Source organism: Diceros bicornis, chromosome 19, assembly GCF_020826845.1.
Source record: "Diceros bicornis minor isolate mBicDic1 chromosome 19, mDicBic1.mat.cur, whole genome shotgun sequence".
NCBI classification, from domain to species: domain Eukaryota; kingdom Metazoa; phylum Chordata; class Mammalia; order Perissodactyla; family Rhinocerotidae; genus Diceros; species Diceros bicornis.
In genome coordinates, this window is record NC_080758.1 from 2,711,337 (window position 1) to 2,733,011 (window position 21,675).

A 21,675-nucleotide genomic window follows, 5' to 3' on the forward strand; every position below is an offset into this window, starting at 1 on the left:
CATCAAATTAACACCTTCCAGATAATTGAATCAGCCCTCCCCAGCCTTGCAGGTGAGACCCCCGGGGGCACCTTCTTCCTCAGAGCCACTGGGCATCCCTCAGGCTCATCATTCAGAGGAGCAGGGAGGGAGACCCAGCAGAGTCCCTAACCCACGCTTCTGGAGGAGACAGAACATGCTTTGTAGATGACCTCCACTCCCTCCCAAAATACCTTCCAAATTGCCTCTATTTCTCTTGCATTTTGGACATTCTCCCCTTGGAACACTTGTTGTGAGCCCTGAGCTGTTGACCTGGGAGCTGAGCCAGCAGGAGGGGCAGGTCCTGTCCTCAGCCAGGCAGGCTGCTGCCTGACGTCACCGAGAGCTGTGACAACCATCGCGCCCTCGGCCCCCATCATTTCAATAACCAGAATGAGAACTTCCGCCCACGGCCACAGCACCACAACACCACAACCTCATCTGGGGAGGCCTCTGGCTCAGCAAAGCAGGGAAAGGGGATGAATCAATGAAAAGTTATCAGCCGAGCAGTTTGATTCCTGCACACTTAAGCACACAGGCACTTCTAGGTCTCAATTCACTCAGGTCAATATAATTTTACAGAGGTACCAATTCTCAGCAGTGAAATGACAGCGGCAGACAGGCTACTGGAGAAGGGCAGGGGTGGCAGGGGTGGCAGGGAGGGGGAACAAGCCAACCATTTAAAAATAAAGCAGAAGTCAATAGAGGGGCCTCCTCGGCCCCGGGACCCCAGAGAGCGACTGCCTGCCTTGCAGATGCCGGGACCCGCCAACTAGCCCCTGAGTGAGAGTTTACCAAACAGCGGCAGACAAGCTTGTCACCCGGGTCATAACACAAGCCCTGAATCAGAGACAAGTGCTGGCAGCTGAAATGTGAGGGCTCCATTGGGCTTGCCCGGGACCCACTCTGCAGTTCCAAGTCAGAACAGGAGCTGAAAAGTCAGCCCTGTCCGTCCTTCCTCAGAACGTGCGTGAGCTGTGCTGTGCAGACAGCGCACAAAGGGAGAGGCTGTCCGGCACTAAAACTCTCAATGCAATAATTGTCATTGTTATCCAGTTATGCTCTGGGTACCTGAAGCTAACACAGCCCACAGAGGGGCAATTTCATTAGACTAGGACCCACTCATCTCACTTCGCTTTGATAACGGCTTAATAAATAAACTGAGAGAGCCCTAATACAGATGTGCAAAATGAAAAATACTTGGGTTTTTCCACTTTATGTCCATCCTTCTCTAATTATCGTGCTTTCATATTTTCTTGCTTGTCAGTTCCAGCCTCTGCCCCCTCCAAGAGGTGGGAGAAAGCTCAACTCCTTTCTCTTGTAAAGATTCCTTCCTGGGAAGGAGGTTTCACATGTGTGCACTGGGGCATCTGGCCCTCTCTCCTGCTCCATCACAGATACCCGCCCCTCACTCCTCCAGCTGTTACCCAGAACACACACACACATGCACACACGTGCTCACAATAAGAGCACAACTGGGGCAGACGTGGAGGATAGGCAATGAACATGACATCATTGCATATTTTAATAAAACTACGAGACAATGGAGGTGGGAATAATTAATTTGACTTACCTCAGGGAGAAAGGAAGGGAGAAGGCAAAAAACGGCTCAATGGAGAAATGATATTTGAATCAGGAGGCCCTGGAAGATTCCCATCGATGAAAGGGCCACCGGGAAGGGGAGCAGCCAAAACAAAAGACTGGAGTAAGCAGGTTCCAGCTACCTGGGCAGGTGAGTCAACACTGGTGCCTGGAAGGGCGGGTGTGGCACGGGGGAAAAGGGATAGAGCATGGGGAACAGGGCATGGACGGCCTGAGAGTCTCGGGGATCTGTGGTTAATGGGCCAGTGATGGCTACAGCTATTTTGATGTCCAGGAACCCAAAGATCCACAAGAGTTTAGGAAGTAAAACACCACCACTAACAGCAAAACGAACAATGGGATGTTTTCACGAAAAGTGTAGCATCTTGCTGGCCCCCATGCTTCCTGCTGCCCAACAGCCCCTGACGCTGTGACCTTCTTAGAGCCACTGTGAGAGAATAACAGGCCCAGCCTCTATCATCCAGGACCACCACCCTGGGCCTCCACGTCCACCCCAACGAAACATCTGTCCTCAAGGGAAACAGCCACGCCAGTGAGCGGGTCTGAACACCAGCCCCAGCTGGGCGTGGGGTCCCGGGCACAGCCCTGTCATGTTCCTGGGGCGACAGGAAGAGGACAGGAATATGGGATTGCACTGATGCACTGCTCTAGTGTGGCCTCTAATCCTCTCTTCCCCAATCCCCAGGTGAAACACGGAGATTAGCACCTGCATCAAGAGCATCCCCCACAGATCAAGCCACTTACACCAAGTCTGAGCAAGTGCATCTAATCTCAACACTTGAGATCCTTTAAAAGCAAAGGCACAAACACACCGCTGGTGCAAAGTCTCTGGAAATACATTTAGGTTGAAGCCACAGACGTGCACTTCTGGTCCTACGTTCTAGCTTAAGAATTCAAACAGAAATAAGACTTTAATTTATGCCCAGGAAAATAAAAATAGATTAATAGGATCCAAGTCAAGCCTCTAGAAGAGATTTTCCTGTGCCAAAGACAAGCACTGCGAGTTTCTCTAAACAGGTTATCATTTTAACATTGTAAAGCACTAGACTTATTTTTTAAACAGCAAAACTACCATTATCTCTGCACGTCCCGTATCGCCTCTCTGCAGCGCTCCTGCATAACTAACCGAATGTCAGTGATACGGGCAGGACAAGCGTGTCTGTGTCGCGCTAGATGGCCAGCCTTATCAGAATCCACCCGCGTTAATCCTTTTCCTTACATCAAAAATCAAATAACTTCCTGAAGAGAGGCTACACTCTCAGAAGAGCAGGTCCATTGGGAGACAGTGAGTTGAGATTAACAGCGCAATATGTTAGGAAATAAATAGATAAGCGTCTGCCTCCACCGCTCCTGGTTGACACTCAGAACTCAGGACTCCGTCCGAAAAGCATAGACAAGTGTGCGGAGTTGCACACGGTCTCACCATCAGCATTTACCACGCTTAAGAGTGACCAGAAACCTCTGCACTAAACAATGCGCTCATTGGAGATGCCATTTTCCAACAACAAAAGTTTTAACCCGAGTGGCATTTAAGCAGGAAGGAAATCATATTATTTCAAAACTGATAAAGGAGAAATGCAATAAGACAATTCCTAGATAACAGCATGGAGGGGATATGTCTTCCTGATCAAATAACCTCTTTTCAAAGTGAAAAAACAATGATTTTCTGCCTACGGAGAGAAGCAGATAGAGGGAGGGGGGACTGCAGCCTTCTTATCTTGGGAGCAGCCCCTCTGCTCCCCTGGGGCTGGAGGAAGTGATTAATTAGCGCCTCCTTGAAGCTGTAACCTTAGAGAGCCACTGGGGGACTTTTCATTTGCATGTCACAGAATGATATCCTTCCAGAATCCTCCTTTTAGAACCCAACAATGGGGCATGTCTCCGACAACCCTGAGCGCCAGGCCAGGGCTGCCAAGAGGACGGAGGCCTGGCTTGAAAAGGATTCTCTTCTTGGTGCTTCTTTTGTAAAGGGAGGAAAAGCCATTACTGGCACAATTTTAAGTGAAAGAAAGAAGCAACCAAGAACAAGAGCAGAGTCCTGCTCCCGAGTTCCCCGGCCTTTCTGGCCCCTCTCCATCTGCCCTGCCCCCTCCGCCCCCTCCCCCAGGCAGCTGCCTGATGCAAACACAGCACATGCAAACCCCAGTGGCTCAGCCCCAGAGCCCCAACCTGCCCCCAAAACCAAACCTCGGCATGTTGAGGGGAAACCACAGCTACTCTTCACTTCTACTGTTCAACTGGGAAAAGGCAAAACCAAGATTCTCTCACATCATGACAGAACCATCTCGTTTAGTGTTCCGGGGAGAAGGTATCACCTCCAGGCTGATGGTGCTGAAAAATCACATTCCCATTTTAAGCTCAGGTGGCCTCACCTACCGTATGAGGATGACAGGCGGGAACCACTGACACAACGGCAGGTGATCGTGGAGGATTTTCAGAATGTACACGCAGACACGGGAACCTCCAGGTGGGAGCCTCATGTGATAAGATGCTGGAGCCGAGGCCTGTGGCTCCACGCCGGCCCACAGGGGATTCAGTCCTGCTCACAAAGAACTGAGAAAGGCAGGCCACCGGCCGCGCTGCTGTGCTGATTCAGGAAGGCTGGACGTGAGGTTGGACATTGGGAAGAAGGGGTGCCATTGTCAATGGGATCAGTTTAACACAGCGGAAGATGCCGGACCCAAGGGCACTGGGAAGCTAACACACCACGAGCGATTATTTTTCAAGCGAGATGCTACAAGTCTTCTCTAACGGCGTAGGCCTCTGCTCTGCCCACTTGAACTTGCACCCCCAGTAAAGCAAGGAAGGCTGGGAGAGAGGTGGTGGAGGTTCTTATTCTCCAATCCCCCAGCCTATCCCTGTGAAACTCTAGAAAGCTCCAGAACTGCTGTGTGCTGGAATGCCAATCTAAAAAGTGGAGACAATCCCATTCTAATTTCAGGGGCTGCAGCAAGTTTATCACTGCCATCGTATTTAAAAATCAGAGATTTTTTAGAGAATCTATGGTTATGGTATTTAAAGTGCAACTCCCCCCAGTAGGGCCATATGACGGACCCACACATAGAGGTCAGGTTTATCCAGGGGGACAGATCTACTGTCATAAAGACACACCTGCCGTTTCTAGGACAATGACCCCAGAGCATTGGTCAAATGTTTAAACCGAAAACACCCAGAGAAACATTCTCACCACTTGGAGACGCTCCTACCTCCTCGCAGAGGTGCCGTCACTCAACCAGGAAGGAAAAAGACTTAAGGCTCACACCACAGCCCCCACCACCACCATTTTCAAAGGATCTGAGACTTCAAAGTGGATTTCAAGGCCCCTGTAATTTCAGCAGCATGACATTTTAGGTCTTATAAGCTACTTTTATTAGCCAGGATTGTAGAAAATTGACGTTTATCAGCCATTAACCTTTCAAGCTTGTAACTCTATTTTCTTCCCCACACGGACGTGTATCTTACACTTCTCTGCGGATCAATCCTCAGGTTGTCCAGCTCCTTCAAGGAAAAAAGTCATCTCGAAGCCTCTCGGTTCTCAAGAAGACCTAAGTTCTACAATTTAACGCACTTTTGATAGCAATTTTATCGCCTTCAGCCCTTCGCTGGTATTCTGTTTTTGTCTTAAAATGTAAGAACTAGATAAGACAAGTGGTAGAATCTCTTTTTTGTATCTGAGGGAAGGTGGAAAGAACAAGATAACTGAAGAAAAGTGTGTCCAGTTCTGAACAGTCCTGAACTTCAAGAATGGCTACCCCTGGACGACTCACCTTCTAAGCCCCTCAGCTCATCACGGCGCCAGCACTAAATAGGACACCACATAACCCAATCATGCCAACCCTATTAATAAATAATGGGAGCGAATAACTTATGTCCATGTGCCGCCTCTCTCTCCCACGAGTCCACGGAGCTTTAAATAAGCCGTTCCATAATTTATTTATTCAATTTTAAAAACATGCCTTTAGCCAAAAGGTCTCTGGCCACACATAAGAACGTAAAGGCCAAGAAGCGAAGTCTCCAAACAAAACCATAAAATCCTATCGAATCGAGCTGCCGTCTAATGGAACAATGACGGCCTCCACGGCCGGCTCAGCGCATCTCCGGGGCCAGGCCCTGGGAGGGGGAGTCTGGGGTCACCTATGGACAACCAGGGCCACGTGGAAAAAAAGAGTGCCTGTGGCCCTGGGGGTCCCGTCATGCACCAGGAATGTGGCGTTTTCTCTGAAAGTCCATGTCCTGCTGGGGCCTGGATGTCAGCTTCTCTTCCCCAAAGGGCAGGTAAGGAGAGAAGGACAGGAGGGCTCTGGCGAGCTGGGCTCCACTTGGCTCAGTAGGGCCTGCTGTACTCGCCTGAATAAATAACAGAAGGCCGTGCCTTCTGTGTGCCAGGCACCGCTGCACGCACTTCAAGTGTGTCATCTTGCTGTATCCTCAAGACTGGTCTGTGCAATGAAAACTGTCATCTCCTCCTGTGGAAGGTGCCACAGAACATCATGCAGGTCACGACATGTGCCTAGTGTCACACAGCTGGTGAGTGGGGCATTGGGACCGGAACCCTAGAGGCTGAGCAGGCCCTGGCCCTCAGAGTGCCCAGTCTCCACTGGAGGAACCCGAGTCTGAGGTGACGGACAGAGCAGGGTGGAGGGCTGGCCTCAGGAGGCAGCTGTCCTGCTACACCCTGGCTCCCAGTACCAGCTGCAGGAGTCGCCCCAAATCCTTGTGCATAAGCATCCCTGCTTCATAAAATGGGGTTAATAATGTGTCACCTCATAGTGTGGTTGTGCGGATTAATCCAGTTGGCATGGGTGAGGTGCCTAGTGCAGTGTCTGGCACACAGAAGGACTTGATCAACAGACTGGAACAACAGAACCACCGTCCTCAGATGGGGCTGGGCGCCGGGACAGGGACAGGGCTCCCATGGGAGTCTGGTGCTGCCAAAGATTGCTGCACGACACAGCTCATCCTATTTACAGAGCTCAATAATCAAACGCCCATGGGTGTCCCTGCCAATGAGTCAGCCAGGGCCCTCTGTAAATATCTCATTGGGAAAAAAAGGGAAGAAAGGAAATAAGGTGTCTTTCTCCCTCAAATCATCACTGAGTGCACAGCAGGGAACATCAGGTCAAAGCCATGGAACAGCTTACCTGGTGCGTTCCAACCAGAGGGCCTTCCCGCACTGCTCTGGCTGCTCTGGGACACAAGTGAGGAATGGAAATGCAGACGGAGGGCCCGGCTGGAGCAGTGGACGGGGCTTGAGACATCCTGGCGTCCGGCTGCAGTGGTCATTCTCTGGAAGGAAGAGGTCCATTCCCATCCCGGACGCTGGCCGTTGGGCTGCCCATCCCAACCCAGAAAGAGAGCCAGGATGGCCGGGCTGTGACACACGACAGCAGCTCACTCCCTGCCGGGTACCCAGGGCTCCCCATCAACCGTGACCCAGACAGCAGGGCAGCTTGCGACTGTCCCCAAGTATGCATGAGGCTTCCTGCAACACAGCTGCGGAGAAGCGAGAGGGACGGAGACCTTGGAAACCAAGGTCGGCAGCTGCTTTCCTGAGCAAGCACGCTACCCTCTGCTGTCAGGGGAGCTAAGCAGCCAGCCAGCAGAAACAGCGCTGCTGGAAACATAAGAATCGAGACACACGGAGCCAGAAATAATGCCTTTTGCATTTGCACAGTAAAGCAGTTTTGGGGAGAGAAGAGGCACGTTCTATAAACGTTTCTCCGCCGGCGAGCACCCTGCTCCTTCCCGTGCCTCCACATCTCAGCAGCAGAGGGAGCGTGCCTCTCCCTCTCCAGCAGCCGTTAAACAATCCACACCCAGATGCAGATCTGTAGATTAACAAAATATTTACAATGTATCTATGCGATATCATCTGAGCTATAATCCTTGTTAAGATTCCATTTGACGGGGAAAGATAATGGGAGGAGAACAAATGTTTCATATACATTTTAATTCCCATGAAATTGTTCTGTGTCACGCTTTATAATATAAAATACTATATTACTACACTGAGGTGCCTCATTTGCCATCCTGGGGAGATGGAAATGCACAGCATCGTTCCAACCGCCCACCTGAGTTGCACTTCAAGATGCCGGTGACCACTAGGCAGACACCCTCGGATGACACCGTTCTCACAAGAGAGGCTGACCCTTGGATTCTGAGCTAAAAATCTCCTATACCTGAGGCCCTCAGGCTTTAAGGAACATCAGCTTCCCTGGGAGACGGATCAAATAGATTCCCAGGCCACAGCCCCAGGATTTCTGAATCACTGGGTGTATGAGTTTCCTGGGGCTGCTCTAAAAAATGACCACAAACTTGCTGGCTTAAAACAATAAAAATTTATTCTCTTGACCGTCTAGAGACCAGAAGTGTGAAATCAAGGTGTGGGCAGGGCCGTGCTCCCTCTGAAGGCTCTGGGGGAGGAGGCTTCCTGCCTCTTCCAGCTTCTGGTAGCCCCAGGTGTTCCTGGGCTTGTGGCCGCATCCCTCCCGTCTCTGCCTCCCTCTCCACACGGCTTCTCCTCTGTGTCTGTGTCTCTCCTTTTTGTCTCTTATAAGGACACTTGTCATGGGATTTAGGGCCCGACCAGATAATCCAGGATGATCTCATCTCGAGATCCTTAGTTTAAACATACCTGCAAAGACCCTTTCTGCAGACAAGGTCACAGTCACAGGTTCCCGGTAGATGTATCCTTAGGGGCCACCGTCCAACTCACTACAGTAGGTCCGGGGGGGACCCAGAGGCCTGCTGGGTCTAACAGCGTCCCCCAGGCAGAGAGTTCCTGGACCACAAGTGGACATCGTGCCCCTTTGCTTTGCGGATGAGGAAACCAAGGCCCAGAGAAGGGGGTGTGGCCCAAATTGATGTCCTCCCCCAGTGTCCCCAGCTGCCGGCCAGGTGCACTCCCCACCCCGTCACGTCTCAGCCTGCATCCCGCGCTCGGCCCTGCTGGAAGCAGAAGCGCGGGACTGCCTGCTTCTCAAGCCTGCCCACTGAGGGTCCCTCCTGGCTTTCCAGGCAGATCAACATCGCTAGTGTTCAAACTGACATTCCCGCAGAAAAACCAACACAGAACGAAAATCGGACATTTCTCCAAGTCAGACCCACACACAGGTGCATGCTCCTGAGGAAGACCTGAGGGCGAGCCATCCTCCCCCGTCTAGCTCAGAGACAGAGAGCGAGATCCTTCCCGGACAGACACAGGGTCCCCTGACCCCAGGGCCGGAACCTAATCAAATTGTATTCTGAATAGAAAACGCACCCACTCCAGGCCTAGATTGCCTCTCTCAGCACCTGCCACTTGTCCAGGAGGCTCCTGCCTGAGTAGATGAGCTCCCATCCTCCACAAGGACCATCCTCCTATCGCAAGGCAGGGGTGGCACTCTCCCGCCCTGCGGATATTTATCTGTTGCTGACGGCTTACCTTAATCCCTCCTAAATCCCCACACACAGTCGGCAAGAAAACACAGTGAAGCCAAACACAGAGATGTTGAAAGCAGCTGGATCGGCAGCTGTTCCAGGCTCTGCAGCCACAGTCCGCCCTTCAGAGCCTCCAGAATGGGAAGTCTCTGTCTCAGCACCCACGAAGAAGCTGCCCACCAGCGTCCTAATTACAGGCACAGGATACAGCAGGTGGGAGCTCCTGGAACGAGGTGGGATCAGATGAGGGCCTCGCAGGGAGCAGCTGGGGGCTGCAGCCTCGAATCAGAGGGGCCTTCCTAACCTGTGACTTGCACTGGATTACTCAATGGCTCTGGGCCTCCATCTCCTCCACAGTGAAGCGGGGATGCCAACACAAACCACTGAGGGGCCACAGGAACGGAGGGAAGAACACAGCACACTGCCCGGGACACAGCAAATCCTCAGCAGGTGGTAGCCAGAAATGGCCATGCACGCCCACGAGGCATGCTCCATCAGCACACAGGCACGCAGAGGCCCCAAGGACGTCCACGTCCTGAACCTCAAACCTGTGACTATGTCACCTGACGTGGCCAAAGGGCCTCTGCAGCTGTGATCAAGGTGAGGACCTCGAGACGGGAGAAGATCCTGGATGATCCAGGAGCACCCGGTGTCATCACAGGTCCTTACGAGTCAAAGGCGAGGCAGAATTGAGACTCAGAGAAGGAGATGAGACCGCGGAAGAAAGGCACGGAGGGAAGCAACGGTATAACTGTGAAGACGAGGAAGGGGCCACAAGCCAAGGAAAGCAGTGGGGCCTCAAGAAGCTGGAAAAGCAAGAAAGGAATTCTCCCCTAGAGCCCCCAGAAGGACGAGCCCTGCCCACACCTGGACTTTAGCTCGGGGTACCCGTGTGGGACTTCTGACCTCCAGAACTGGAAGAGGATAAATGTGTTCTTTCAAGCCGATAACTTTGTGGTTATTCGTACCACACTAAGAAACGAATACAATCCATAATCTAAGCAAACTCCTCCCTGGAAAAGGCAGTGTGGAAGACGGAATGTCACGTGGACCATACAGACCTCGACACACAACCAAGTGATGGGGGCATGCCACTAACTGCCCTGGGCCCGCAGGGGTCGTGAAGGCATCAAATGAGAGGACACGTTAGCATACGGAGAGTTCTCGAAAAACACCAGCTTACCCCCGATGGAGGCTGGAGGAGAACATCCCCGATGGAGGCTGGAGGAGAACATCCCCCATGGAGGCTGGAGGAGAAACCCTCCTGATGGAGGCTGGAGGAGAAATGGCCTTTGGTAGCACACACTGGTCAAAGATAACTTAGCCATCTTTTGGGGTTTGGTTTTCTTTTCTTTTGTTTATGAAAGGGGTGGGGCGGCAGGGAGCCAGCCTGGACAGTACCGGAGGCCACCAGGAGAGGGCAGCCGAGAGCCCGGGCAAAAAGTCACCACAATTCTGAGCCTTTTGACAAACAGCAAACAATTTTCCCAGCCCAGCTTGCAACATACCACAGCCCCTCCGCAGATGAAGATTAAAAGAAGGAGCAAGTGCCGTGAGGTTTACAAGAACACAGGCGGGAGAACTTGATCGCGCTCGAGGGAAAGAAACCCACTCAGCTTACGGTATTTTTTACAGTGGAATCCGCTTGGAGTAAAAATTGTGCCTTTAAAAAGTCAGAAAAACAGGTACGTTCTCTGGAAACACACGGGCTTGCTTGCTCACTGCTCTCAGCTCGTCATTAGTTCTGGCAGCTACTTCACATGCTTCAAAGAAAAAGGGAGAGAGAGAACTAGAAGCCGAGAATCAGAGGCCCCTGCAAACACCCAGGACCCCAGACCCAGGCAGAAAGGACCACCCGCAGAGGGAGGGCCACCTCTCAGGCACATCTCCCCAGAGACGGTATGGGAGAGCACGGCCCGGGCAGCTCGGAGGCCCCCTTCAGACCAGAGTCACCCGCTTTTCCCGTGATCCATAATCACCAGCCTCGTTAATGTCCCCAAAGCTCCGAGCCACCGTGTGAGTGGTTCATGATGATGGTTCTGTGCCTTAATCTTGCCCCGATCAAACGTGCTCCAGATTTCCAGAAGCGGCCGGACTCCTTGCCAGGATCTCTCTCTGCCGTTTCCCCCGCCGCTGGCAGAGTCTGAAAGCCGAGTGAGAAGGCTGCTCTGGGCTGTTTGCTACATGACTAGAATGGAAAACTGCGTGAGCCTGGCAGAATCTGGCTCCTCTAGTCCCAGGACCAGTTCTGCAAACCCAAGGTGTCCACAGAATCGGGACCCACTTCAGACGAGCCCTCATACATCGGTGGCTGCAATCAAGCACTCCTGGACGCACTGGGCCTCTTGTTTGTTGAAACGTCCGAGATGAGAAACAATTAGCACGTCTGAATGCTTGATAATTGCTAATTATATGACGGTGCCCCTGAACATCTGGGGTATCCTCCTGTCTGCGTGTAACTTCAGGGCTCTAAAGACCGTCTTTGTTCACATTATATGGGAGACGTGAATGAGCTGAAAGTGCAGATCTGGACAAAGAGGGAAGAGAGAGGGAATTGCAGGCATTTGGGCCCATCTCTCAACCTCGCTGAGCCTCAGTTTCTGATCTATACAATGGGAACAATTTTACCTCCCTGGAAAGGCGTTTTTGAGCATTACACGAGACATTGTATGCAGAAGGCTGGCACATAGTCTGCCAGACTCAACGTTATTATAACATTACAGCTGCACAGAGTCTCACGTCCCCTCATCCTAAGACTCCCTGAAAATACTTACTTCTCAAATGCAAAAATCTTACTTAATCTTTAAGCCACAGCGTCGATGAGTCCGTCATCCTCACGTCTAACCCGTGTGTGAGAGCCTTCTTCTTCAGCGAGGATTTCTATTTAATGACAGGTGATTATGGAGGAGGCAGAGGCCAGAAGATGCCCGGGAGGCTCCTGATCCATCGCCTCGGGGACCCAGCGTGGAGTGGCCACGCGCTAGCACCTCCCTCTGGGGGCTGCCAGGGGAGCGATGGAGGCAGCCGTGCACGAGGCACGTGATGGGCACACGGGGCACGTGACAGCCGAGTGCAAGGGGCAGTGGTCTTTGCCTTGTTTTGTTTTTAAACGTGGCTCTCAGGACTCTCTATCTGTGTGAGCTCTGGCCTGCAGACGAGTAAAGCCTGCTTTTCATGCTCTCTCACCGTGTCCATCTCACCTCTTATCCGATAGCAGCCACTTTCTAAGTACGCACACTTCCCTTTCTAAGCTTCTAACTCTGCGACCAGGCAAAGTCACAGCAGGGAAAGGTGCTAAGAAACCCAGAGCAACACTGGCCCCTGCAAAGGCAAGGCCGGCCCCAAGACCGCCAGAGGGGCATCCTGGTCTCCACCGAGCTCTCCACCACCGGCTTCGGATGCTCCTTCTCAGGGACCCCAGGCGAATTCCTCTGGCTTCAGAGCAAGCGCGTCCTGGCTGAAGCTGTCAGAGCCACCCGCTGGGGCTGGTCCTGCCTACCCGTCACTCATTTCCACATCTTTGTCAGGACCAAGGTTCCCTGAAGGCAGTCAATATTGTGGACAGAGACAACGTCCCAACGCACAATCTCCTGGCTTCCTGGAAGAGGGAGGCTAAGAGATCCAGCGAGATTTCAGGTTCTCTGATGAGTGGATGAGACAGACAGCCCTGCTTAATACAGTGAATGCTTCGTGCCTATCCCAGCCACAGAGCGAGTCTACAGTGGTGACTTTTTTTCATCTACTCAACAAACATTTACTGCGTGCCCATGACATGCTGTCTGCCATCCAGTGTGCTGGATGGACACAGACACCAACTCACACAGGAGCAGAGGGCTGCTAAAGCAGAGGAAGCCAAGGCCCAAGGGACAAAGGATGTGTAGAGGGAGCTGGAAACCCAGGCTCAGGGCAGAGGATGAAATGTGTTCCAAGCTTCCAGAGGGAAAGATGGGCACTTGCTAGAATGCACAACTCCTGCTTTTCCCAAGTCAGGGACTGCATTTGTCTGCATGCCACAAGAAACTCAATGGTGGTGTTTTAACCTTGTTTTTCAATGACAACATGTCCAGAGTCTGTAGTTGTTCAAGGATGCCACCTGGGACCCAGTTCCTGCTCCACCATCCTCATAGTCACAAGATGGCTGCTTAGCCCTAGACATCACATCCATATTCTGGGCAAAAGGAAGAGGTAAGGGCAAGAGGCAGAAGGCATGGCTAGCTGAGTCTGTTCCTCTTTATCAGGGAAAAAACAGCTTTCCCAGAAGCCTCATCTAATAGAATAACCTAATTAGATCCCACTGACCAGAAAGGGGCCATATTGCCACCTTGGTGTAAGAGAGTCTACTGGAGGTGTGAGTATCTTAACAGGGCTCAGTGTGAGCCAAATGGATCAGCACGGAAGAGGTTTTGTTAGTGAGGAAGAGGGAGAGGATGGGTGCTGGACAGGCAACCTGCAGTGTCCGGTGACTCTAGGCGTACATGGTTGTGTACCATTAGCACCATTTATTTCGACATTCACAGCAGCTGCCACTCGCCTGTGAGTTAACCTGGGGACCCAGAAGCATCACAATGCCAGTGCCATCTGGCTCGTGCATCACCTCATGTGACACTACCGATTGCACACCCACCACATCTCGGCTCAGGCGTGACGCTGGGCACGGGGCGTGCAGTGAGACTCGCTCAGCTTCTTGCCCTGCAGCTGGCAACACCCTCCGCCCCGGCGAGAGCCACCTGTCTACACACCTGGGTCAGGCCCACTGCCGGCACAGAGGCTGTTTTCTACCTGCTTCCAAAGAAACACAATGGTGCTTCGGGCCATGCCCCTCACACTGTGGCAAATTCCTAGACGAGACTCCAGACTCCGCGTCTGGTCTCCCCTCACCCTGCCGCTCTGTGAGCCTCGCTGCGCAAATGAGTCATTCATTCAACAACACACTGCCCGCCTCGCCGGCCCCAGGCAGACACTGATGCCTGCCTCCTCGGCATCCGTTCCTCCCTTCCTCCTTCCTAAAACAGACTTGCAATTCTGCTCCAAGTAGCAATTTGCTCATCTACCAAATGACGGATTGGAATAGGTCTCAGCCAAACACGGCAATGCAGTTCTCTGCTTCCCAGCCTCCTACCCCTTTCAGCCAGGAGTGGCATGTGACCCAGTTCCAGCCAATGAGGACTTCTGCAAGGGTTCTGAGAAAGGGTTTGCTCTCCTGATACAGTGAAGAGATACAGAGAGACCTACTACTCCCTTCTTCTTGCTGCTCTGAACTCAAATGCAATGCTTGGAGCCACAGCAGCCAGTTTGAAAAAATGAGGCAATACACTGACAAGCTAAAGAAGGTAGAACAGTGAGAATAAAGAAGATCAGGCAGGTGATGTGCCGCTGATGTGCTACTCTAGCCCCTGACCACCTATCTCTTCACTGTTATGTGAGAAAAATTAACCCCCATTTATTTAAGATTCTCTTAATTGGATTTTATCCTGTTGGCCAAGACCACTCTGAAGTAACCTAAATGGTAAAGCAGAGGGACAGGACCGCTGCCCTCATGAACCTCAGAGTTTCAGTGAGAGAGACGACGGACCAGATAACATAAATTCTCCAGTGAGGAGCAGAGTGTGGTGAAGGCTGCACAAGATGGTCCGACGCTCACTGGGGGATGGCAGAGGGGAGGCTTCTCTGAGGAAGTCACCGGAAACAAAGCTCCTCTTTCTCTATTACCGGAACTCACAGTTTACCCACCTCCTCAGGTACTGTCCAGACCCCACTCCCTCCCGCGTCCGCCAGACCACTTTCTACTCACCTGTCGCCCTCGTCTCCCGGAGCTAGGGGAGGGATGGCCCATGCGTCCCAGGACCCACTATGCGCCTGTCCCTCTCCCAAGCTTGCGAGGTTTTCGCTGAGAAGCTGGTCTGGGTTTTTCCAGAACTCTGCCCACCACGAGAGAGAATGCAGGTCACTGCATCAGCTGCAGCCTCGGGCCAGGCTGACCGTTAATTATTGACGAAGCAGAGAAAAAGACACCAGCTTAGCAACTGCCCCGAACTAAACCGAGGCTTAGAGAAGGTTCCATTTTCGCCTGAGGAAAACGGCATAACCGTCTATTTCAGATATTACCATGCACCTGAGATCACTACCATAAGTGAATTATCCTGAAAACAGAACTACAGCGTACGAGTAGCTGCAGTTACATCCAAGCGCTCGCCACAAGAAGCGCAGGCAGGAAACGGCGCAGAGGGCATCTAGGATGCTACAAATCAGCTCCACGAACGCCTCGCATCGCTGTACTCAGTGGCTCCACCGTTCAGAAGGTTCACAATACCATAGTATTTTCTACCCTATTGGGGAAAACTATTTTAAGCCTAATTAGCATGAAATTTTTAGAATGCAAATGCTTTTCATTTAGACATAAAACAAAATGCCACGACATTTCTTCCATCCATTTATCATAAACAAGTTAATTACTGTGTAACAAATCGCTCCTTCTGGAATCTGGATGTTGGGGGCCGCTGGTAAGCTGACTCAGGCAAGGAGAAGGAGCCACACAGCAGCCGTTAACGGCTTATGGCAGACTTCTTGCAAAACGGTGACTCTTCGAAGCTTCGCTTGTCAAATTAAGGTTAAGCTCTCTCTGTTGGAATAACTCAATTAGAAGTAGTCATTATCTATTTAACTTGATTCCTACCAGAATAACAGGAATATTGTGCCTTTTATTTATTTATTTTTGATGCACGCATCTTCACCGTGGTCTCGCACTTGCAAAATCTTCTACCTAAATGGAGAAATTTTTTATCTGCCTTGGCTTGTGTGTAAGTCAGCATTAGCTTTCGTCTCCATACATGTAAACTTATTTCTAAGAGATAAAGTATCTCTTTGTCCCCAAGAACAGTGAGAGGGTGGCACACACAGGTGCGGAAGAAGCAATGGGACTCTCGCCCATGCGGGGGGCGAGGGGGGGTTCCCTATGCCTAGGAGACACTGAGATTCTCCCCTCAACCAGGATGGGGCTGGGTCTCATCTCAGATATGAGCACGTGGTTAGAATATGAGTCGCGCATCCGCAAATCCCGTAAGCTGGTCCAAGTTCACCTTGGATGGTGAGCTCTTTATCCTCCACTAGGTGGAAACCACCTGGGCATACGGGCCAAGCCGACATCCTGCCAGCCATCGAGGCCTCCCCACCACATAGGCCAGTTCAGCCTGGACCAGCACAGCCCACCAGGAGAGAGACGAGACGCTTGTTTGAAATCTCACATCTTATCTCAAAAAGTATGAGAATCTGTCGTTCTCCTCTGTAGTAGATGGCATTTGTGGTTACTAAAACAGAGGCATTTTTCTCTTAAATTCCTGAGTAAAATTGATACTCCAAGGTCTTATCAAGTTTAGCTTCCTACCCGGGAGGCGTCAGGATGCCAGGTTCAGGACAGGAAACAGCTGTAATACAGTAAGTGGCTCCTGTTAACGCGAGGCAGTACAGTGCACTGAGTGTGAGGGAACCTTCCGGGTCTTCTCTGCAGACACACAGGATTCTCAGTAAACCAGCAGATCCTGAAAGATGGTCTGCCCTTTCTAACTCTAAAATGGCACACAGTGCAATTCACAGAGGACCTCTCGAAAGCTCTTACCATACACATACACATACTTCTTGGTTTTGGTTTATTTTTTTGGTAATCCATGGAAGAGCCAATAGTACCACAGCCCTGCTTTAGCAGTCAACTCAGCAAACAACAAACAAGTCAGAAAAGTTGGATTCGGTGCAAAATAAAAATCCTGATTCATATAACTAGAAACAAACAAGGAAAGCCAACAAGCTCCGTCTCCAAGGGAGAGGATCTGAAAAGCCACCTCACTCTGTGTTCACACACACAAAGAAACGGCTGTCAGTTCTTGAGGGAAAATTCCATATTCCCTGAAACACAAAACTGGGGAGAAAGTCAGCAGTCTGAGGATTATTTAGCCAAGAATGTTGAAATTCAGCTTTGATGCTTTATCTCAAGTTCACTCCCTCCATCACTTCAAAATCGGCTAAAAGCTGCCACTTCTGGGAAAGTGATGCCAGGAGGGAAGGCCTATAGCCAAGGTGTTCGTGGTATGACTTCGAAACCTCAGGGAAGGAAGAACTGATTTATTTCCCCTCCCATGCAAATATAAAGTTTAATTAGTTTGTCTTGAAAGGGAAAACAGATCGATGTGCAGAATGATCTACTGTCATTTAGGTTCTGAAGCTGTCTCTGACTTCCCCGTCACAAATGTGGATATAATCCTGCAATTACGATAAAGCTAATTGGTCGTTCCCTCCTGCATGTGTGTTTTCGTGTTGTCAGTGGGGCAGTAATGAAAATGAATGCCACATTTGTGAACAGAACGTCTGTGGGCTTATTTACCGCATTTCCAACAACATTGTCTGCCTTATCATGCATTTCAAAGCAGGGATAATTTAAGAATCCAGAATTTCATACATAAAAATACTTAGTAAGAAAGTCTCTCTCTGCTCATTATTTGGGTGACATTACATCCGAATTCCAATTTGTTGCCCAGGAAATGATTCACCTCACTCAGAAATGACAGGGACTCTGAATCATTCACCTGTGGTGCAAAATGCCTTTTAGGTTGACCAGTCTGCACCTCATTGACCTCACAACCACCATTTTGCAAAGAGCCTGGTTCAAAGACAGCGCAGCCTTGCCTCTTTCATCGAAACGTTTCCCTAATCCAGAGCATGGTACACAATGCATTCCACCCCTCCACCCCACCCTACCTTTGAGTAGCTTCTCTCCCTCCAGAATATTTTGGGAGATTAATGCCGTGTAATCTTCTTCGGAGAATCCAGCCTTGCAGGTCTCTCTGGCTGTAAGATCCCCATTATGGGCCTGAGAAGGAAAGAAGAGAGAACAAACATAAGACCACAGAAATTTAATCCCACTCACGTTTATCAGGGGCCTGCTGCCCACAAGGTCTCGGGCTCTCCCAGCAATGCCACCAACCACAGCCTCCACTTAGAGATAATATGGTGTCTGCTTCTCTGGCCTTCACGGACTTAAAGTGGTGTTAGTGTGGGGACAGGGGAGTGTGCTGCAAGGGGGAAGGCGGTGCAAGGCAAGGCTGTGGCTTGTCAGGGCCTTGGTGGCACATGGCAGAGGGAATGTCTGAGGGGCATCCAGAAGGCAGCAGGCGGGAGAGGAAGGAGAGGAAGGAGTCAGCCAAGGAAGCCACAGAGACCAGGGGAGGCCGGGCTAGTGGCTCCTGTAGAGCCATTTCACCCTCAGGGCCCCAATGCTCAGCGTTGGGAGAGGGGGACCGGCAGGATGTCTCCTCCCTGTGGTCACCAGGGAGGGGGTGGGGACGGGCAGAGCCAGAGAGGAGATGCTCCAAGGGCTGGGAGCCTGTCTCTGAGGAAGGCTGCAAGGAGGCAGGGTGAGAAAGGGGGGAGCGGGTCCACCCCGCCCCCGGTTCCTCTCCTCCCACTTCGTTGGACACTTGTCCACCCTTGGAGCCCCCACCTGCAGTCCAACCAGGCGAGACAGCTCCCCTAACTGACCAGAAAGGATGTGTCCTCCTGTCCTCGGAGCACTCTCTGCTTTCCTGCCCAGTGGGAGATCTAGAGCCCACTGCACTCGGAGCACGCGGGAGGCTAGGGGTGGGTGAAGGGACCCCTCCCAGGCTGCGGGGTGTCACAGCCACAGATCAGCCGCGGTCTGCACTCGGGTGGGGCATGGAGAGACTTGCACATGCTGTCTAGGGAAGCCAGCCCCGCGACAGGAGAAGGAGTGCAGCGGCGTCCCGCTCCTCGGCGAGCGCAGGGGGCAGGGGCGCAGCCCGCACCCCGCAGTCGCGCAGTCGCTGGGGCCGCCGGAGCGGAACGCGCCTCCCGCCGCCGGCCGCCGCCTCCAGCCCCGTGCGCTGCCGCCGCCCGCCCTCGGCTCCGGGGCCGCCCGAGCCCGAGCTCCCGGCTCCCGGACTCTGGCCTCATGCATTTCGCGGGCGCCCCCCATCCAAAAGCACCCAGAGGAAGGAGAGCGGGGCGCGGGGTCACTGCTCGGGAGAAGCTCCAAACCGCGGCTCCGTTCCTCGGGAACGAAGCCCCAAATAGGACCGAAGCCCGGGGAAGGCTAACTCGCCCAGGAAAGTTTCGACCCGCCACCGGCTTGTGTTGCGCGCACCCCGACGCCCTGCAGCCTCCGAGCGGGCCTTGGCGGCGGGCACTTGTTTATTTCCGAGGTTACAACAGCGCAGCCCGGGAGGAGCAGCGAGGCCGATCCGCCACGAGAGGGGGTTCCTGCAACTCCCGCGGCCCCTCCGCCGCCCCCAGGGGCGCCACCCGGCGCAGCCCGCCCGCTGCCCCCGCGGGCTCCGCACCCAGCAGCGCAGAGCAGGGCTGGGGACGGCGCTCCGGGTTCCGCAGGAAGAAGGCGGGCGCCCGGATGGCGCTCCCGGGGGCACCCTCGCCCTGCCCCCGCCCGCCGCCGGCTCCCCGGCCCCGTTCCGAGCAGCGAGGGCCCCGCCGGACACGGGATCCAGCCCGCGCCGCGGAGACTCGGCGGTGAGGACGCTCCGCGGTCCACATCGGCCGCCCACCCGCAGCGACCGGCCCTGCCGGCCCAAAAGACTGAGGCGGCGCCGCGCCGGAAGCCCCCAGTCCCCGGGCAGGGGCTGCCAGCCCCGTACTCCCAGCACCCTGACGTCCGGCCCGCTGCCGCCAGGCTCCCCTCGTCCGCAGCTCCGGCCCGGGCTCGCTCGCCAACTCCGGAGACGCGCGGCTCCCGGGCGATGGAGGGCGCGCCGGCACCGCCAGCGGGCAGCCTGCCCCGGCGCGGGCGAGCAGAGCTCCGGGCAGCGACCGCGGACCTGGGGCGGCCGAGGGCTGATCCGCGGGTCCCGCTTCGGGCAGAGCTCCCTGGCTCCGGGGGTCCCCACCCACGCTCCCACCCCGCTCCGCACCGCCGCTCTCCGCTGCCCCGGCGGCTCCTGGCTCCTGCCGACCGCAGGCGGCTTCGCGGAGCGCGGGAGCCGGCTGGATGCAGCGGCGAGCGTAGCAGGGGCGCCCGGCGCGGGCCGGGGAAGCCCGGGAGAGCCCCGCCGGACGAGTGCGCGCCCCGCCGGCTCCGGGGGCGGCCCCGCGCTGCCCGGGGCTTCCGAGCAGCCGGGGCGGGAGGCGGCAACTTACCCGGAGCGCGCCGGAGAGCGAGAGCAGCAGGAGCAGCACGCCCGAGCCCGCGGTCATCTTCCCCGCCGCGCCGCGCCCGGCGCCCGCCCGGTGCCCGGCGCCCGCAGCCCGGATCGCCGCCGCGCGATCGCGCCGCTCCGATCGCCGCGGCCGCCGCTCGAGCGGGCCCGGCGCCTCCAGCCCGGCTGCGCCGCCGCGATCGCCGCCCGGCTCCGGGAGCGAGGCCAAGTCGCGCCGGCGGCGCGCTCCCTCGGGCCGGTGCGTCCCCGGCCTCGCAGCCGCCCGCGCCTCTGTTCCGCGCGCTCCGAACTGCAGGTGAAGCCGCGGCCGCCCCGCGAGGCCCCGCCCCGCCGCCCGGCCTCTGCGCTCGGCGGGCCTGACGCGGGCCTTAAAGGCGCCGCGCCCCCGCGCGTCCGCCCCGCCTCGCCCCCCGCCCCGCTCGGCCTGGCGCGGGCAGGGCGTCCCCAGCTGGCGACCGCCGAGGGGCGGCGGACATTCCGTCCACCGGGAAAAGGAGGGGGCCGTGGAGACTGAAGAAGGCACGGGGTCCCCGCCCCCAAGCCCTGGGCACCCCGTCTGGATGCGGAGCCCCCGCTGCCTTAGTCCGAATTCCTGCCTGGGCCCAGGGCGGGAGTGGGCACTCCGTTCTGCCGTTTGTTTCCCGTGTCTTCCCACTACCTCCCTCGACCCGGGCCCACTTCATGCCTTGCGTCCAAGTTTGGCCCCTCAAGAGTTAGAGAAAGGAGCAGAGAGGAACAGGCTGTGTTCCAGCCCGCAGGCTGTGCAGATCCTCCAGCGCATTGGAAAGCTCCAAGTCTGGGCCCTGGCTCCTGAGCGCCCTTAAGGATCCGAATGGGACTAATTCCTGTTTGTGCATCAGAACACACTGTTAGGCCTGAGAAGCCAAGAAAGAAATTAGAGGCCCCAGGAAAAGAGAGCAATTCCCCGACAAAAGAGCTGTCAGGAATGTCAGTGCAGGCTGGCCTGCGGGCTCCATTTGCTCCGCTGGATGATCTCTGAGCTGGGGGACACTTCTTTAAGGGATCATCAAGTGAAAAATACGTGCAGCTTGGAAAGTGAGTAAATGTTTCTGCATGTTTCCTTTTGGCTTGGAGATTTAAAGAGAAGTCGTTTTATTTGCTCAGATATTTCAAGTTTTCTTTGTCTTGGTTTGGAGGAGCTCTGTGTCCAGAATACATTAGTTCTGGTTTAAGAAATATGCTGCAAAGGAGGGGGAGGAAGACTGAGTGAAGCTGTTGGCTCCAGGTCAGAGTCAACCTGGGCAGGAGAGCAGGAAGGCTGCAGACCAGCCCCTCCTTCTCCCCCCAGAACCCTCACACCTGGGCAGGCCAGTCTGCTGGTTAGTGCATGCATTAGACTTCAGGAAATCAGATTTTAGGTAAGTCAAGAGGGGCAGGGTAAGCTCTGTATCCAAGAGCAGGAGGCAATGTGTAGCTTCTCACTGTGTGGCTAGCAAACGGAAAG

General features: G+C 54.1%; 1 protein-coding gene across 1 annotated transcript in view; it reads right to left on the reverse strand.

Moving 5' to 3' along the window:
- CDH4 (cadherin 4) overlaps positions 1 to 20,426 on the reverse strand; it is a 634,999-nt gene extending 614,573 nt beyond the window's left edge. The window contains exons 1-2 of the mRNA XM_058562376.1: positions 20,191 to 20,426; positions 17,785 to 17,896 (exon numbers count right to left, since the gene is read on the reverse strand). Of these exons, the coding sequence (XP_058418359.1) occupies positions 17,785 to 17,896; positions 20,191 to 20,247 (169 nt within the window). The 5' untranslated portion in view covers positions 20,248 to 20,426. The remainder of the gene's footprint in view (positions 1 to 17,784; positions 17,897 to 20,190) is intronic.
- Positions 20,427 to 21,675: the final 1,249 nt, after the last annotated feature.